This window comes from Clytia hemisphaerica, unplaced genomic scaffold, assembly GCF_902728285.1.
Source record: "Clytia hemisphaerica strain Z4C2 unplaced genomic scaffold, Clytia hemisphaerica genome assembly, whole genome shotgun sequence".
Lineage (NCBI taxonomy): Eukaryota > Metazoa > Cnidaria > Hydrozoa > Leptothecata > Clytiidae > Clytia > Clytia hemisphaerica.
This window is the reverse complement of record NW_027103768.1, coordinates 849608-866293: the sequence shown is the minus strand read 5'-3', so window position 1 is coordinate 866293 and position 16686 is coordinate 849608. Positions and strand designations below refer to the sequence as shown.

Genomic DNA, 16686 nt, shown 5'->3' with positions numbered 1-16686 from the left:
TTAAGGGCTGTTTTGTCAGGTAAAAAGACGTTCTTCTTGGCTTCAGAATTTCAGAACGTTTTCTTTATGATTAAATTATAATTGCAAGCTGTTTTATCAGAAAATTGCCTCTATTATCTATAAATAACATAATCTGATTTTTATTAAAAAACTGTCATCCAAACGATAGTCTGATTTCAAAATTGACAAGTTTTCTATTAATCACCCAACTGTGTTTCGAGCTTGAGCTAACATACTATTTGTAGCAATGAGCTGATATTTTTTCATGTAATTTTCGTATTCTACAGAGATGACCAAGTCCAGTTTTGGAGGAGAAAACAAGAGCTTCTTAGTCAAGTAAGTAATGATTTTTTCTATTATACAACTTATAAAGTGCAAAATGGAGGAGAAAATACTTCATAACTATTCAGAAATAACTCAAATGGTTGCTGTCTTAAATCTCTTAAAGACTGCTTATCTTTGAAAAGTTATCCAAGGTGTCTTTAACAGGGTTACTAAAGGCGTATTGTCATCGTTGAGGCCCCCAATGTTTTCAATTCAAGCGATACTCATAAAACTCTTAACATTGCTAGCTCAATCATACTGCATGAGTCAACTTTGAAATAGACAAGCCTTTTGATCCTGTAGACTGTACAGTGACATTGAGCGAAAATCATCATCGAGAGAAAGATAGAGAGAGAGAAAGAGTAGAGGTTGGAGGGTGTTCATCAAAAACATTCTCTGAGATTTGAATTTAACTGTAAGTAAATGTTATCATTCTACAACTTAGTTTCCTGCTGTAATTAGTTGTCAAGGTTGTCAAATTAGTGTGGTCAGATAGTCAAAACAGACTTACGGAAAATGAAATTACTTGCAATATAGAGTTGTTAGATGAGATATAAGATTTGTTTGTCAACACTCAAAGCATTTAAAAAAGACTGATATCCAACAAAGACTGATATTTCTTGCTTTGTTTTCTCGATTTTTTCTAATTCTTCACTATGCATCGACACGATGACTATCTGTAAGTAATTCTGTAATATAAACGACATTTTGTTAATGTTACCCTAAATTCACGCCAATGACTCAACTGTGAGAGTAACATTTAGCAAAATTCTTTATAAATTTTTTTTTTTTATTTCAGGGACAAGATGGCATTGAACAAATCATTCGACGAAACTGATTCAGGAGCACCCTCAAAACATGCTGACCTTAAACATCTTCAGGAAAACTATGACAAAATCACAGACACAAAACTCCCTGAAAATCTACACCGTGGTGACATCACAACTGTCAACCGTTTCCTTGGTTACCATGATGCCATGATGGCTACCTGTGGGACTTTTCTAATTTTACCATTACGTAATCTTAAAAATATGGTGAAAACTGACGAATATGAAGAGTTGAAAGCGAAACACAAACTACCCCATGATCCGATCGTTGTCGAGGATTTAGCTGGTTATCTGGACGCAATGAAAACTGAATTTATCATGTTCTTCCTTGGTTTTCTCATTATATGCACGATTTGGGAGACCAACATCATTCGAACGAACGTCATCAAAAGATTCGATGATTTCATGGTTATGCTTGGACTTTTCCAGATGGCAGCCATTGTGGTTCTTCCTTTCTCAATTTCATTGATGGGTCATTATCCAAACGATGACGTAACGATCATTTCAACAATGGTGGTTTTGATGATTATATATGTTCTAGAATTGGTCATGATTTTGTACGGATTCTATTGTCCTCGTTTGTTGAACATGGCAATGAGAGATTGGACTGATAAAGAGGTTAGAGGTTTCATGCTAAGGATGTGCATTAAGCCAATTGCTGAAATAGTTTTGGTGGGCGTTGCAGGTGCTTTCAGCCTTCTACAAAATCACGTGGCCTGGGGACTGTTAGCCTTGTTGATTATAGTACCGCTGATCCGTAAGTTCGTATATTTCTATCGACGTCGACGCGCCGAAAAGACCAAGGTTCAACGATGTCGTTTCTACTATTTCTTCACGAAAGGACAGATCAGTAAAGAAAGAGTAGAAGCATTTTCGGACGCAGCCATTGCAATCATTGCCTGTGTATTGATTTTGGACATCACAGTCGAAGAGTTCCCAACACGTCACGACGTTCACGAACATGGCTTACTTTCAGTTCTCGCACACATGGAATTCGAGTTTGGCGCTTTTTTTGGCACTTATATGGCAGTGTCCTTTTTGTGGTACGTCAACCATACTGTATTACATCTTTTCCATACCATCGACATTGGCGCATTGTATTTGCAGAAAATCTTTCTTGCATTTCTTTGTTTTGCACCCATATTGAACAATATGATGGTGGAGTTTGAATTCGGTCATGGTACAGAATCAGAGAAGCGAACAGCCTTGCAATGGAGCAGTGGAATGTTATTTGCTGCAAGTTTAACGCAACTCCTGATGCTTATCTGGGGATCAGTGCGAAAAGACAAACTTCTACACCGGTGGGCAACACATGAAGACAAGAACCATAAGAATAAGATGAATCGAAAACAATTCATGTACATTCAATTGAAAATCATTGTTGTTCCTTTCTGGACGCTTGTTGGTATCTTCAGTTCATATGCAACTGGTAACGCAGCTATGATCATCACCTGTGCGTGTATAGCTGGTACCCTACTCTCCTTTATCATACTCAAGTTTATCTTCATAAATCACATCAACAAACCAGCTATATTCATCACCCAAAACAGTAGTTCCGGTAGACATTTATCCCTCGGTGACATTGAACTACGGAACAGTATGGCGGAGGAGATAGCGGATGGGAAAGTGTACGAGGATGAAAATGAGATGGAGAGAGAAGTTCTGGAAGAGGCGGAAAATAAAGAAATTAAAGACGAACAAAAGGAAGAACGACAGGAAAATGACATGGCTGAAACTGTTCTAAATGAAGAATCAAACGAGGACACTATTATGTAATATTGAAAAAGAATTTTAGTTTTATTTACTAAGAATTTTTATTGATAGGATCAAAACATAATCATTTAATCCGTAACTTAGATTTATTTCTGGCTGGCCGAAGTAGTTCCGCTCTTGTCTGTAAGCTTTCTCCTTTGTGAATATCATAAGTTAAAACAAGAGCCGCAAAGATGCGGATAAATATTTCCTTTACAAATGTTAAAATAATAATTGATGTCCTCAAAAGATTTCAAAGTGCTTTAAATCTCAGACAACATCAAGCAACAAGTCCCTAAGAATTTCAAAATTCCATTTATGTTATTGCCAGTTTACAGGATTATTCATAAGATGACTGTAGGTTCAAAGCTACGGACCACGAAATATATCCAAGCTGAACCCGACTGAGAACAACATACAGTAATCAAATTGGCTAGAACTTTAATTTTCGTTAGGTGGACTTTGAATGGATTTTAGTATTATACTAGCGGTCACCCGGCGTCGCACCGCCAAGTAGAGTGTTGTTGAACACATCAAAAGACCTGATTATATATAATTATTACAGTATTTTAAGCGCTGATTTCCCAGGATTTCCAGAAATATTATGTAGCCAAAAAGGGCAAATATTTAAAATAAAAGAATAACAAAAAGGAGAATATTACACAGTTAGAAAACCAAAGAAAAGTTTATATATTTTCCAAATGAGATGAAATATTTTGCATTATACTTTCATATATAAAATATTGTAAAAAATGTAAAAATTTAAAGTAACTTTTGGAGTTTTTTGAAATAATGTACGTGCTAAAAAGTAAAAATCTTTCAAAACAGGGAAACAATTTGATATTTTCCGACAGAATGCAAAAAAAAAAGGAATCTCATATACTGTACTGGGAAACATTTCATAATCTGAAAGAATGTCGATAGGAAAAAATCCCTCTAACAGAAGCCATTTTATGATTTCCAAAAGCATGCTGCAAAAGCAAAAAATGTCACATATATACTTGGAAACAATCAAAATTTCCAAAAAAATGTCAGAAAATAAATAAATTGTCATGCCAGAAAATCACTTGAGTTTTCTTCATTTTTTAAATGCATGTGGAAGAAAATGTCAAGTTCACGACAAAAGTTTTCCATGTTTTGAATGCACGTGTAAGAAAATCTCCAAATTTATCACAAAAGTTTCCACGTTTTAAATGTACATACCGTCAACTGCTTTAACTTGGGACGATCGGTCGAAACATGGGACTGTTTGATATCTGGTCTGTATTTTCACTAACTTGTTAAATCTCTTTGACAACAAATTTGTTTTGATAACTCCACCAAGTCTATCAATCATACTTCCTTTCGTAACATGTAACGATAACTTTCACTGATAGTGCCGATCGGAGAATGGGCTCTTCCAGAAAAAATCTGTTCATGGGGGGTGGAGGATATATTATTTTTTTCATGAATTACCCCTGGACATTTAGATTTTTAACCCCCTGGACACGGGTTATACCCCTGGACAAACATCAAATCAACCCCTTGGACACAAAAAATTACCCCTGGACATTGGAATTTACCCCCTGGACATTGCAATTTTTTGGTATTTTTTCAATACCCCTGGACAATTCATCCTCCACCCTCCATGAACGGATTTTTTCTGGAAGAGCCCAATTAGAGAACACCCGCCGCCTAACCGCCTATCGCCCGATGGGATTAACAAATAACGTGTGTGTAACTTGCCGCGCGAGTGATGTCAAACGCTCCATCGTTTTGCCATTTTTTTAATACGCCGTTCATTAACTCAAATCAAATGACTTTGGAGGTCCGGTGAAATGGTGGCCAAATTGCCGTCCCATGTTTTGTCAGATAGTCCAAGTTGGAGCAGTTGATGGTAAGAAAATCTCCAAATTCACGACAAATGTTTCCACGTTTAAAACACACGTTGCACGCGGGGAAGAAAATCTCCAAGTTCAAGAAAAATTTTAATAATATGTGAGGTGATTTCAAATTATTTACATCCATATTCAATGCAATAAACCTTTTAAGAAGTATAACATAACATTCTTCATATTGGGGCCGTGGTGTTCCGGATCCGGTTATCAGCTTTAAAATTTGAAACTTATAACTGCAACGAGTTTTCACTAACTGTCACTACAGCAGTTTAATTCATTGTTGCAGATAAAAAAACCAAAATTCAATCATTAACCAGTCAGATTTGCTCCATGTTTAAATTTTTAGCTAAAATCAGTTCATCAACCATTCCCATTGTTGCATTGCCGGCGCATTTGCTGCATTCGTTGGGTGCAAACTTTTTTCATATTGCAATATTGTAATTTTTCAGGTATAAAATGGTCAGATTTATTCACAGTCACTTGCCTTCGTACTATTTATGTAAATATACAAACAAAATTGAAGTTAGTTTGTTGTGAAAGTTGATAAAATATCATGTTTTTCCAAGACCAAGAGATTACATCATCTCTCATTCCAGCTCATTCCAAACCAACAGAATTTGAACGAAACATCAAATCCAGAAAGAAATATTAAGAAAAGTTCACTATCGACAATTCCTTGTGACAATCTTTCAAAAATCATGATCCAATTCAACTCATCAAAGCATAAAAACCAAAGAAAAAGAAAAGTAGCGAAAGAGCAAAAGTTGTTGTCTATTTTCTGCCATCTTTGGTTTGACAGTTAGAAACAAAGCAGTATGGTCCGATCAACAATACGCTTCTGAAACGGCCGACGTTGCCCGATCGACAAGGAGAATAGAGCGCCGTACGGATATTTACCATAGACGTTTTTCGAAGAAATGACGTCTTCCGCCTCGAAAAAAAGAACATCGTACTGTTTTTACCGCCGGAGCTTGATTTAAAAAGAGACTCATGTACAAACTCACGAAATTGACCAAAACCGAGCGTTAGACTTGAAGAAGGAGAAGAAAAATTACCGTTTTAACAAATATTTCCTTCTCAAAGGAAATATTTAAAAAGGATTTGCTCAGTTTTTGAACACGCTACCAAGTACTCTTCTTAGCATTGGTTTAAGATTTATTCACATGATCAAAAAGTGAGCCAAACAAACTAATTTCTAAAAAACAATGGGAAAGAAACAAAAGGCTTCCAGATTGGGATTTTTTATACGGACTATAGTTCTAAACAATCTAAACATAAGATGTTTTTGTAAATATTGGCTTTATCAACAATAAATTTTTCACGGAAGGACCACCTTTCTACTCTCGGGTACCTAATAGCCGGGGGGGGGGGGGTTTGGAATAAGTGGGGGGGGGGGAGGGTTGGAAAAAAATCTCAAAACTTAATAAGCGGGGGGGGGGGGGGGTTGGAATAAAAATGTCCGGGGTGGAAAATTTTTGAAAAGGAGGCTAATACAGCAGAATACAGCCGAATTAGGACAAAAAAGGGAACTTTTAAAAACATTTTCCCAAAAATTAATAAGCGGGAGGGGGGGGGGTTGGAATAAGAATGTCCTGGGTGGAAAATTTTCGAAAAATTAATTAGCGGGGGGGGGGGGCTATTAAGTACCCGAGAGTAATTTAGTAGATTTGTGAAATCTCTAGGGTGTTAAAGGTTTTGTTCTTGAATAAGAGTGATATCGTTTGCTTACTCATCAATTTTAATTCACAAGCTTTTTCACATTGGATTGACACGGATTTGGAGCAAGATTGGTCAGAAAATAAACATTAGAACATAACAATAGACAAACACTGTCCTTATATGAAATATGTGCCTGATATGAAACGGAAACGCTCATCTAAAAATAAAACCTTTAACCGTTAAAATATTTTATAATAATGGTCTTTTATTACTAATTATTTACTCATATTTTTGTGTAAAAACAGCATTTTTGGCTTTCTACTTGGTTGATTCTTGCTTACTAAAACACTTCTTACTAACATCCTGAAAGTTCGGATATATTAGCGATGCCCATTAAGACAAATAATCGATTACTCAATGTTATAACTTGCTCGAACTTACTTTCTCAGCTTTCCGGTTATTTCAAAATATCTTCTCCCACGATCACGTTAAACAAGTTCAATATCTAATTAATTTGCAAAATAATGACACAAGGCTAATATAAATACTGCAACACTAACTTCTCTCAACATTATTCGATCAACTCACATTTATCATATGGTCGTGCTGAACTGGTTTTACAAACAAGCAAGAAATCAAGATGGTAGCTGCAGGTGCAATCAATGTGTCTTTCGAGCCTGAAGAAGAACACCATCACACACGGGAGTTATCAAAGGATGCCGACCTCAAACACTTTCAAGAACATTACGATGAAATTACAGATACAAAACTCCCTGAAAATTTACACCGTGGTGACATCACAACTGTCAACCGTTTCCTTGGTTACCATGATGCCATGATGGCTACCTGTGGGACCTTTCTCGTCTTACCATTACGTAACCTTAATAATTTTGTGAAAACCGAGATTTATGACGAGTTGGAGAAGAACCATGAATTGCCACATGACCCCGTTGTCGTCGACGATTTGGCTGAATATATAGATGCTACAAAAACTAAACTAATAATGTTCTTCCTTGGTTTTCTCATTATTTGCACGATTTGGGAGACCAACATCATTCGAACAAACGTCATCAAAAGATACGATGATTTTATGGTCATGCTTGGACTCTTCCAGATGGCAGCCATTGTGGTTCTCCCATTCTCCATCGCTTTGAATGGTGCATACCCAAGAGAGGATGTGACTGTGCTCCTCACCATAACCATTTTGATCATTATCAACATTTTCGAACTGATCATGATTTTGTACGGATTCTACTGTCCAAGGTTGCTCAATATGGCCATGAAAGACTGGAGCAATAAGGAGGTCCGACGGTTCATGCTGAGAATGTGCATTAAGCCAATCGTTGAAATAGTTTTAGTGGGCGTTGCTGGCGCATTTAGCTTGTTGAGGTATGAAATCTCATGGGTTTTACTGGCTCTTTTGATCGCCGTACCCTTGTTTCGAAGATTGGCTTTCTACTACGAGCGACATCACCACTCAAATGCCAAAGTTGAGAAATGCAGATTCTACTATTTCTTCACGAAAGGACAGATCAGTAAAGAAAGAGTAGAAGCATTTTCGGACGCAGCGATCGCAATCATTGCATGTGTATTGATTTTGGACATCACAGTTGAAGAGTTCCCAACAGCTCACGACGTGAAAGAAAAAGGCTTGATTTCCGTACTCTCTCACTTAAGAATTGAAATAGGCGCCTTCTTCGGCACTTATTTGGCAGTTTCTTTGCTGTGGTACGTCAACCATACTGTATTACATCTTTTCCATACCATCGACATTGGCGCATTGTATTTGCAGAAAATCTTTCTTGCATTCCTCTGCCTTGCTCCCATTCAAAACAACATGATGGTAAAGACAGCCAACAAGGGATCCGATGCTGAAAAACAATTAGCCTTGCAATGGAGCAGTGGAACTGTTTTCGCTGCAAGCTTCTCACAAGTTCTTATGGTGGCCTGGGGATTCTACCGCAAAGGGAAACTCTTCCATCGCTGGGCTACTTGTGAGAGTACATTCGACACTTTGATGAATCGTAAACAATCCATGTATATTCGTTTCAAAGTCGCAGCCATTCCCTTTTGGTCATTTATCGGTATTTTTTCATCGTTTGCATCCGGCGATATAGGATTTATAATCACAATTGTATGCATCATCTCCACTATCCTCTCATTAATCCTGCTCAAATTTATCTTCATGAATCACTTGAGTAAAAAGGACAAATTCCTTACCAACGGTAAAACAATATCAAGAGATCAGTCGATCGAATCACTCGGTGACATTGAACTACGGAACAGTATGGCGGAGGAGATAGCGGATGGGAAAATGTACGAGGATGAAAATGAGATGGAAAGAGAAGTGATGGAAGACGCAGAAAAGAAAAATTGAAGAAACAAAAAAATGAGGAACGATAGGAAAAAGACATGGCTCAAAACCACCTTCGGGTGATTCAGAAAATGGTAGATTACGTCATCACCGATAGAGACAATCATTCTAAAATGAACGGTATTAAGTTTAAGGTGCAGGGATTTTAAACAGATAGTTTGATATAATTATATTATCAAAAAAATTCGGAAAATGTAATAAAGTTTAGAGTGATGACACATATCATTGATAAAATCTTTGTTTGGTTGGAAAACTATGAACACCCCTGTCTCAATTACCCGGAGAATACCTAAACCAGTAGGGATGACATTAAGATGCTGAATGCCGATAAGGGGGATTCTTGTTTTGAATTTCAATTGTTATTGAGGAAGACCTAAAACATATTCTGATAATGTTAGTAGCGAAAGTTTCGGCGAAAAACTTAACCTAAAAAAGTGAGTAAAAAATTCCGGGGGGGGGGGGGGGGGTCTCTTAAAAGAAGTCGCAAGATCCACGGGATTCAAGCTTCCAGAAACAACTCAATCAATATAAGGGGAAAAAGAAAAGTTTTTTCAAGGGGAAAAAGAAAAGTTTTTTCAAGAATAGTTCATTTAGAATCCGGATGAAATTTTAGGACGAGTTTGTGGCTCATTTATTTTTCTGTGTTAGGGTCCCACTGGGTCCGTGATATACAGGAAGGCGTGTAATTTTTACACATAGTCTCACGTCACATCTACATCCACCTCATCATGAATGTTCTAGTTGCTTCTAGAGGGTAAAAAAGTTCCACGATGTTTTGAGTAATATTGAAACTATTTGTTTTTTACTAATCCAAATGAAATCCACCCTGTCATAAGAAATACCTACATATCACGAAGAAGATCTCGATGTCCCACAATAAACAAAAACAATAATTCAGGTAGTTATTTGAATAAAAGAGGCAAAAACCCTTCAGATTCTTAAATTAATCTTTTGAGGTTTGCTTAAGAGGTCTTTGAGCAAACAAAATGAAAGAGGTTAGATTGTAAATATATACTTGCAAATAATGTGGAAAAATAACCGATTCGAAAACAAGCAACATCATAAGAAGGAGGAGGTATAGTCGAAATTTTACGAGTTCGCCATTTTGATTCGGTAAATTTAAAGTCAAGGAGTTGGACACAATTAAAGTAAGTATTTCACAGAACAATGATTAAACCTTTCAAAAATCATAGCGATGAGTACGACTTTCAAACATCTTTTTGTCAGGAAAGAAGAGATCGAAAGATTAGCATGCATTTATTACACATACTTTAAAGTATATACAAAGACAACATGGTATAGATTTCAGTCTTATTCAAATAGTTTAGAATAGTCCCTTATTTCTGACTCCCGACTTCCCTCTCAGTCACATTATATACAACTTATTCAGACATCATTTCTGCTCCAAGAGGACTCAACCCAAATATTCTCTTTTTGTAGATGGGCGTTGAGGGCGTCACAAACGAATCGTTCCACCATCAGGGTGAGGACCATCAACATCAACACGGAACATCTAAACACGCTGACCTCAAACACCTTCAAGAACATTACGATCACAGATACAAAACTACCTGAAAATCTACACCGTGGTGACATCACAACTGTCAACCGTTTCCTTGGTTACCATGATGCCATGATGGCTACCTGCGGTACCTTTCTCGTCTTACCATTACGTAATATCAACAACATGGTCAAAGCAAGTGATTATGACGAGTTAAAAAAGAATCACAAACTGCCCCATGACCCTATCGTTGTTGATGATTTAGCTGGTTATCTGGACGCAATGAAAACCGAATTCATTATGTTCTTCCTTGGTTTTCTTATTATATGCACGATTTGGGAGACCAACATCATTCGAACGAACGTCATCAAAAGATACGATGATTTCATGGTGATACTTGGACTCTTCCAGATGGCAGCCATTGTGGTTCTCCCATTCTCCATCGCTTTGAATGGTGCATACCCAAGAGAGGATGTGACTGTGCTCCTCACCATAACCATTTTGATCATCATCAACATTTTCGAACTGATCATGATTTTGTACGGATTCTACTGTCCAAGGTTGCTCAATATGGCCATGAAAGACTGGAGCAATAAGGAGGTCCGACGGTTCATGCTGAGAATGTGCATTAAGCCAGTAATGGAGATTCTGCTGGTTGGAGTGGCAGGGGCTTTCACACTTCTGAATTACCAGATTGCGTGGGCCATGTTAGCCTTGCTGGTCATTTCTCCGTTGATGCGGAAGTTAGGTTATTATTACGAACGCCATCATGTGGGTTACGAGAAGAGAGAAAAATGCCGTTTCTTTTATTTCTACACAAAGGGACAGATCAGTAAAGAGAGAGTGGAAGCTATGTCGGATGCAGCGATCGCAATTATAGCCTGTGTTTTGATTTTGGACATCACAGTGGAAGACTTCCCTACAAAACATGCTGTCCATGAAGAAGGTCTGATCAATGTTTTAAGAGAAATGAAATTCGATTTTGGAGCATTCTTCGGAGCATACTGTGGTGTTTCCATTTTGTGGTACATCAACCACACTGTGCTCAACCTTTTCCACACTATCGACATTGGTACCTTGTATCTTCAAAAGATCTTCCTAGCTTTCCTTTGTTTTCTTCCCATTGTCAATAACATGATGGTAAGATACGGTTTCGGACAGGAAGGTACGCAAGCGGACCGTCGATTGGCTATTCAATGGTCTGGTGGAATATCTTTTGCAGCAGGTATCACTCAAACCATGATGGTCGTTTGGGGATATTTCCGTAAAGAGAAGCTCCTTCACCGTTGGGCCACGTGCAACAAAAGTGAAATGAATCGCAAGCAACTTTTGTATGTCCGAAGCAAAATTTGCGCTGTTCCCATTTGGGCGCTTCTTTGTATTTTCTCATCCTTGGCACCAGGGTCGACGTCAGTCTATCTGCTCCTGGCGTGTGCCGTGGGTAACCTTCTTACCATGTTGATCCTGAAGTTCATGTTTATGAACCACATCAATGAGCCAGGTATCTCCATCTTCGATCATTCCAATCACGGATCCATACTTTCCAACGGTAGTGGTTGCGAAATGCGTAAACAGATGAAGCAAGAGATCGCTGATGGTTTCTACGATTCAAGAGACCATTCTGCGGGCGAATGTGACCTTCGAAAGGGTATGGCGGAAGAGATAGCGGATGGGAAAGTTTACCAGGATGAAAATGAGATGGAGAGAGAAGTTCTGGAAGAGGCGGAAAAGAAAGAAATTAAAGACGAACAAAAGGAAGAACGGCAGGAAAATGACATGGCTCAAAACCACCTTCAAGGTGACAAGCAAGACACTATCTGTTGACGATTGATCATTGACTGATTCAAGTTTATTTGATAATTGATTTTAGGTTATTTCAACAGTAAATATATAACTAAGTAGTATTGCATATATTTTTAAGGTTATTGTTAAGTTATCTTTTCGTAAGTTTAATTCTTGGATTTTTTACACTCACTATGTCTAACTGAAATTGTACTACTTTCCTCTCAATTTACACCTCGTCAAATATTTTGGTTTACTTTTCACTTCAATCGGAGTCAGTACTTTGTTTACTCACTCCTTTTTCATTTGGATTAGAATTACCAAATATTTAAACATTTGTAAAATAAAGATACTGTATAACATATGATTATATAATAATAGCATGGCTAAGAATTGGTTTTATTAGAAAGAAACAAATTTTGCTACGATTCTGTACTTAAAGGGCTCGCCACCTACTTGCCTACTTAATTGTAAGTTCAAATAAAAGTGGTATTTACATTTCAGAGGGCGTGCCAAAAAATAATAATCGGTGCAAATTCAAAATGAAGTGAACTGTGCCTAACCTTCGAGCATCTTCCTATTTATTTTACTTGAGAAGCATCTTGGGGGAGGGGGGGCTTAAAATCTAAAGATTGAAAAGTATTATGACCTTGAAATTTCTACCAGTGGTAGGTATGGATGATTGGAGATAATTAGCGTTTGGCCACCTGCCTGATTAGTACTTCACAGATCAGAATATAAATTTGGCTAAAATCACATATTCGCCGATTGACTCGTTCGATTTGATTAAAATTTGCTGCTGAAAGCTGGTTTGTCAAATAATGCAATCCCTGGATAAAGTAACCAACCCAGTCCTATTGTCGGCATTTTCAAAAAATAGCGATGTCATCAGGTAGCGATGAAGGTATCAATAATGCCAAAAATGTAACCAAGGATGCCAATTCATATATAGAATTTCAAGTCAATTGGGGAATATTTTCAAAGTTCTCAAATTTTCGTGTTTTTTTTTTTTTGGGGGGGGGGGGGCTCTTTGCGAAGATACTCGAATGCTTGTGCTTTAACAAAAACAAAGGCTTCTTAGACTCTCATCAATGATACAAATTACAAATACATTTCACCTCCTCTCCCGGACACACGATCATTTTCTCCCACGCTGAAACCGTTTCATCTTTCAATGTGGGTCGCATATAAGGTCCAATAACGGTACGATGTAAAGAAATACTTCCGATTAAGTGTTTCTCGAATATTTGTATCACTATAAACATATTTCGTATTTTATCAGGTGTCAGTTCAATGTTGTATGTTTGTTCGACCTGAAGGTCTTTAGAGGCGGAAAAAGAATCGGTGCGATATTCTACGTATTCTTCATTACCAACATATATCGTCGTCTTGATGAACAATTCTGTAAAACGAAGAAGAAAAGACTCGATTCTACATAAAATAGGCTTTAAAGGTTCTAGAGCAAGAAGGGAAACAAAACCCACCAGTTATTATTTTCTTCTGTTACCAGGGAAACCCAAAAAAGCGGATTTGTTACTATCACGATGGAGAGAATACAAAATAAGTAGTGAAGAAGGGGTTCATTTTAACAAGAGTGTTTACAATTTTACCTTTGATATTTTGAAAGTCTTTGTTGAAAGAGATGGATTCGATGTGCATTTTAAACAACATAGCTCTTGAATGCCATTGCAAGGATGATGTTAGTGTACCTCCTTGACGATGGTATATCTGAATAAAGAGAAAATAAATCATATTTCCTACGAAGACACGATAGCACTATATATCATTATATACTGGAAAAATGTGATATATTTTTAATTAACTTGAAAATTCCTGCTACGAAATGTTCTACTATAGAAGCAGGTTTACAACAGTAATGTTTGAAAGTCTACTCAAAACTCTACCGATGTAACTTATTCCCGACTATTTCCCATATCGGCTGTATTTTCCGGCATTTACTATCCACGATAACATCTTCTAAGAAGCTTCTCAGCTACTGAGAAGGGTAGATGGTTGAGGCTGTCTGTCTTCCTTCGTATAACAAGAAAAGCAATAGTGGTCATGGTATGAACCCCCCCCCCAGAGATTAGGGGGGACCTAATTTTTTTTTAACCATATTCTGGCTGGGGGCTGGCAAAATTTAATTTTTTAGGGGGTACCTATATTGCTGGGGGGACCTACAACTGCATGTGAAAGATCTGGGGGCTGGCTTTGTTTAAAATTGGGAGTAATCTTTTTCTGCTTTCAATCCACAGATTCATTGTTTTAGTCCAACTTTTATATCTTTTATACCTTAGGTTATTCTACTGGGGGCTGAGAGGTTTTATGTCAGGGGGTACTTAATTTTTAGGGGGGGGGGGCTAAATTTTCTGGGGGGACCTAGAACCCCTCTGCATACCATGGTGATAACAGAAGATGATTTACCTCATGAAACATGGCAAGGTCTTTTGTGACGATCATTTCACTTCCATCCATTGTAAGAAGGTTGGACAACTGAAAGTGTACTGTCCCTACTGCTAAGTCTTTGTTTAAAATATCCCCATCATATAACACAACTTTCAGTAAGTGTCCTTCACTCGTTTTATTTTTAATGTTCAGTTCACATGTTTCATCTTTAGTCATTATGTGTGGTTGATGGTGCTTGTGAAACAAATGGAATTTCCCTTTCTCAGTGGGCGAACGCGAGTCTCGAAACGTGTCGATCACGAGATAAGGTTGTATTGTCCAATGTGTCTCCCGCACTTGGAATGAAGGTTTATAGTTCAAGTTAATATCAATGAGTTTGATCAATAGGTGATGTTCTTTACGTACATACCGAAAGGAGAGAGTAATACTACCGACAGAGTTCGTTTTTATTCGTTCCTCTTCATCACCTTGGAAACAACGCAATTTTTCGAACGAGCACACCAACCCATCTTGTGATAGGCTATCAGCTAACGAACTTTTCGTTTTCAGTTTCTCATGTTTCATGCGACGAGGTTCCTCATTCACAATACTATCATCTGATTCTGACGAGTAATTCTTGTAGAGATCGATATCTAGTTCGCCAATACCGTTGATAGGACTTCCACCCAAAGATCGTTGATTGGGCGAGGTTAGTGGACTTCTTGGTGGGGTCAGTACCGGAATCTCAAACTCACAATTATCTACAAAAAAGTTCAAAGACTTTTGAAAATTGAATATTTGATCACAAGCGGTCAACTATAATTAACAGGTACCCGAGGGAGCTGTAAATGTTCAACGTGCTTGGAATCACATTTATCTCAAGGAAAATTTTCACCATTTTTTTCAGCTACGAGCAACATACGTCATTCTTAGAAAGGTTGAACATTTAGCTTTGTTGTGAACGTTACTTATCACTTAAGCGAAAGAAATATTTATTATAAGCTTATTACATTATACAGACAGCTCTAATGAAAATACAGCCTCGCAAACGTGTGTTACTGTTAGGATTTTAGAAAGTGGGAAAAATTAAAGGAAGATTGAAAAAGCAACTCAGCCCAGGTCTAGATCCCAGTCAAAAAAATAGGTCCCCCCCAAATATTAAATGCTTTTTAAGCAGCCCCCAGTCCTATACCTGGTATAAAATATTTGTTGATTAATATTTTTTTAGGTAAATCACATTTCTATTCTATTGACTGTAATGGTTAATTCAAGATGGTAGACACAAGTGAAAACAAACAGAATCAATAGACTGTAAAATGAATGGTTTTTGGATAAAAATGTGGTGATAAAGAAAAATAATAGACGAAATAAAATTAAAATTCCAGCCCCGCCCAAACATGTCAGCCTCCAAGTATTTGGCTGTATTTTAGCTCCCAGTTTTCGTTTGCATTTTTTTGGGTGTCACCCCCCCCCCCACAAAATGTCTGGGGGGTTGACGCTTTGGCTTAGTAAGGAGTAATGACAAACCATCTCTCTTGAAGAAGCGTTCGATTGAATTACCAGTACCAGAACGTGATCGAGGTGTCAAATCTTCCAGTGAATTGGTCGGACTGTTCGCCTCTGTAAATTCAGATGGAAAAGTATCAAAAGTACATCTCCAACACCAAAACAAATTCACACGTCGGAAGCATCAGCTGACAAAATAAACCCGAAAAACTAGTGTCATAACACATAACAAAAGCTTACCTCTATTCGAAAAGGCAACCGGAAGATCTCCTCGAAAATTTCAAAGATTTATGTACAAACTGTTTAAAGAAAATTTGAACTAACCATGACTGAAGAATTTTTTATGAAGTTTTTGAAGGATAGGAGATCGAGTGTCTGTCCTTTTCAATGAAGCTGGTGATCCCTCACTGTATTGTCGACACAGATCATTCTTCTTGGCGGTTTCAGGAGAAAGTAGATCTTCATGGGCCTTGACCGCTTCGTCAAAGACACCTTCAGAGAAGGTATGGGATCGCCTTCGCTCCGTCTGGGCTGGAAACATCATCTGCTATAACGTTTGCTGAACTAAAGCTGTGTTTTAAATTTAAGCTAGTATGAATAAAAGTATAAGAAATGTCTATTTGCTCGTAAAGCAAACTAGAAGACAGGAAAATCTTTGAAGAAAAGCTTTATAACAAATAAAGGTTGAAAAGAAGTCGT

At 37.5% G+C, this 16686-nt stretch overlaps 4 protein-coding genes across 4 annotated transcripts; 3 read left to right on the top strand and 1 right to left on the bottom strand.

Annotated features, from left to right (window-relative positions):
* On the top strand, positions 1-3003 carry LOC136805771 (endosomal/lysosomal proton channel TMEM175-like). The gene is made up of 3 exons (XM_067062329.1): positions 1-19; positions 288-336; positions 1124-3003. Exons 2-3 carry the CDS (start codon positions 290-292, stop codon positions 2925-2927), a joined length of 1851 nt encoding a protein of 616 aa, XP_066918430.1. The 5' UTR covers positions 1-19; positions 288-289; the 3' UTR covers positions 2928-3003.
* A 4076-nt stretch (positions 3004-7079) lies between these two features.
* Positions 7080-8816, top strand: LOC136805831 (endosomal/lysosomal proton channel TMEM175-like). Its single transcript, XM_067062398.1, has one exon. The coding sequence runs from the start codon at positions 7080-7082 to the stop codon at positions 8814-8816; it is 1737 nt and encodes a 578-aa protein (XP_066918499.1).
* Positions 8817-8884: 68 nt separating this feature from the next.
* LOC136805830 (endosomal/lysosomal proton channel TMEM175-like) lies at positions 8885-12502 on the top strand. The gene is made up of 3 exons (XM_067062397.1): positions 8885-8933; positions 9880-9961; positions 10254-12502. Exons 1-3 carry the CDS (start codon positions 8885-8887, stop codon positions 12136-12138), a joined length of 2016 nt encoding a protein of 671 aa, XP_066918498.1. The 3' UTR covers positions 12139-12502.
* Positions 12503-13113: 611 nt separating this feature from the next.
* On the bottom strand, positions 13114-16617 carry LOC136805770 (uncharacterized). The gene is made up of 5 exons (XM_067062328.1): positions 16312-16617; positions 16009-16101; positions 14521-15242; positions 13707-13824; positions 13114-13498 (listed from the first exon to the last, which is right to left on the bottom strand). Exons 1-5 carry the CDS (start codon positions 16529-16531, stop codon positions 13185-13187), a joined length of 1467 nt encoding a protein of 488 aa, XP_066918429.1. The 5' UTR covers positions 16532-16617; the 3' UTR covers positions 13114-13184.
* Positions 16618-16686: the final 69 nt, after the last annotated feature.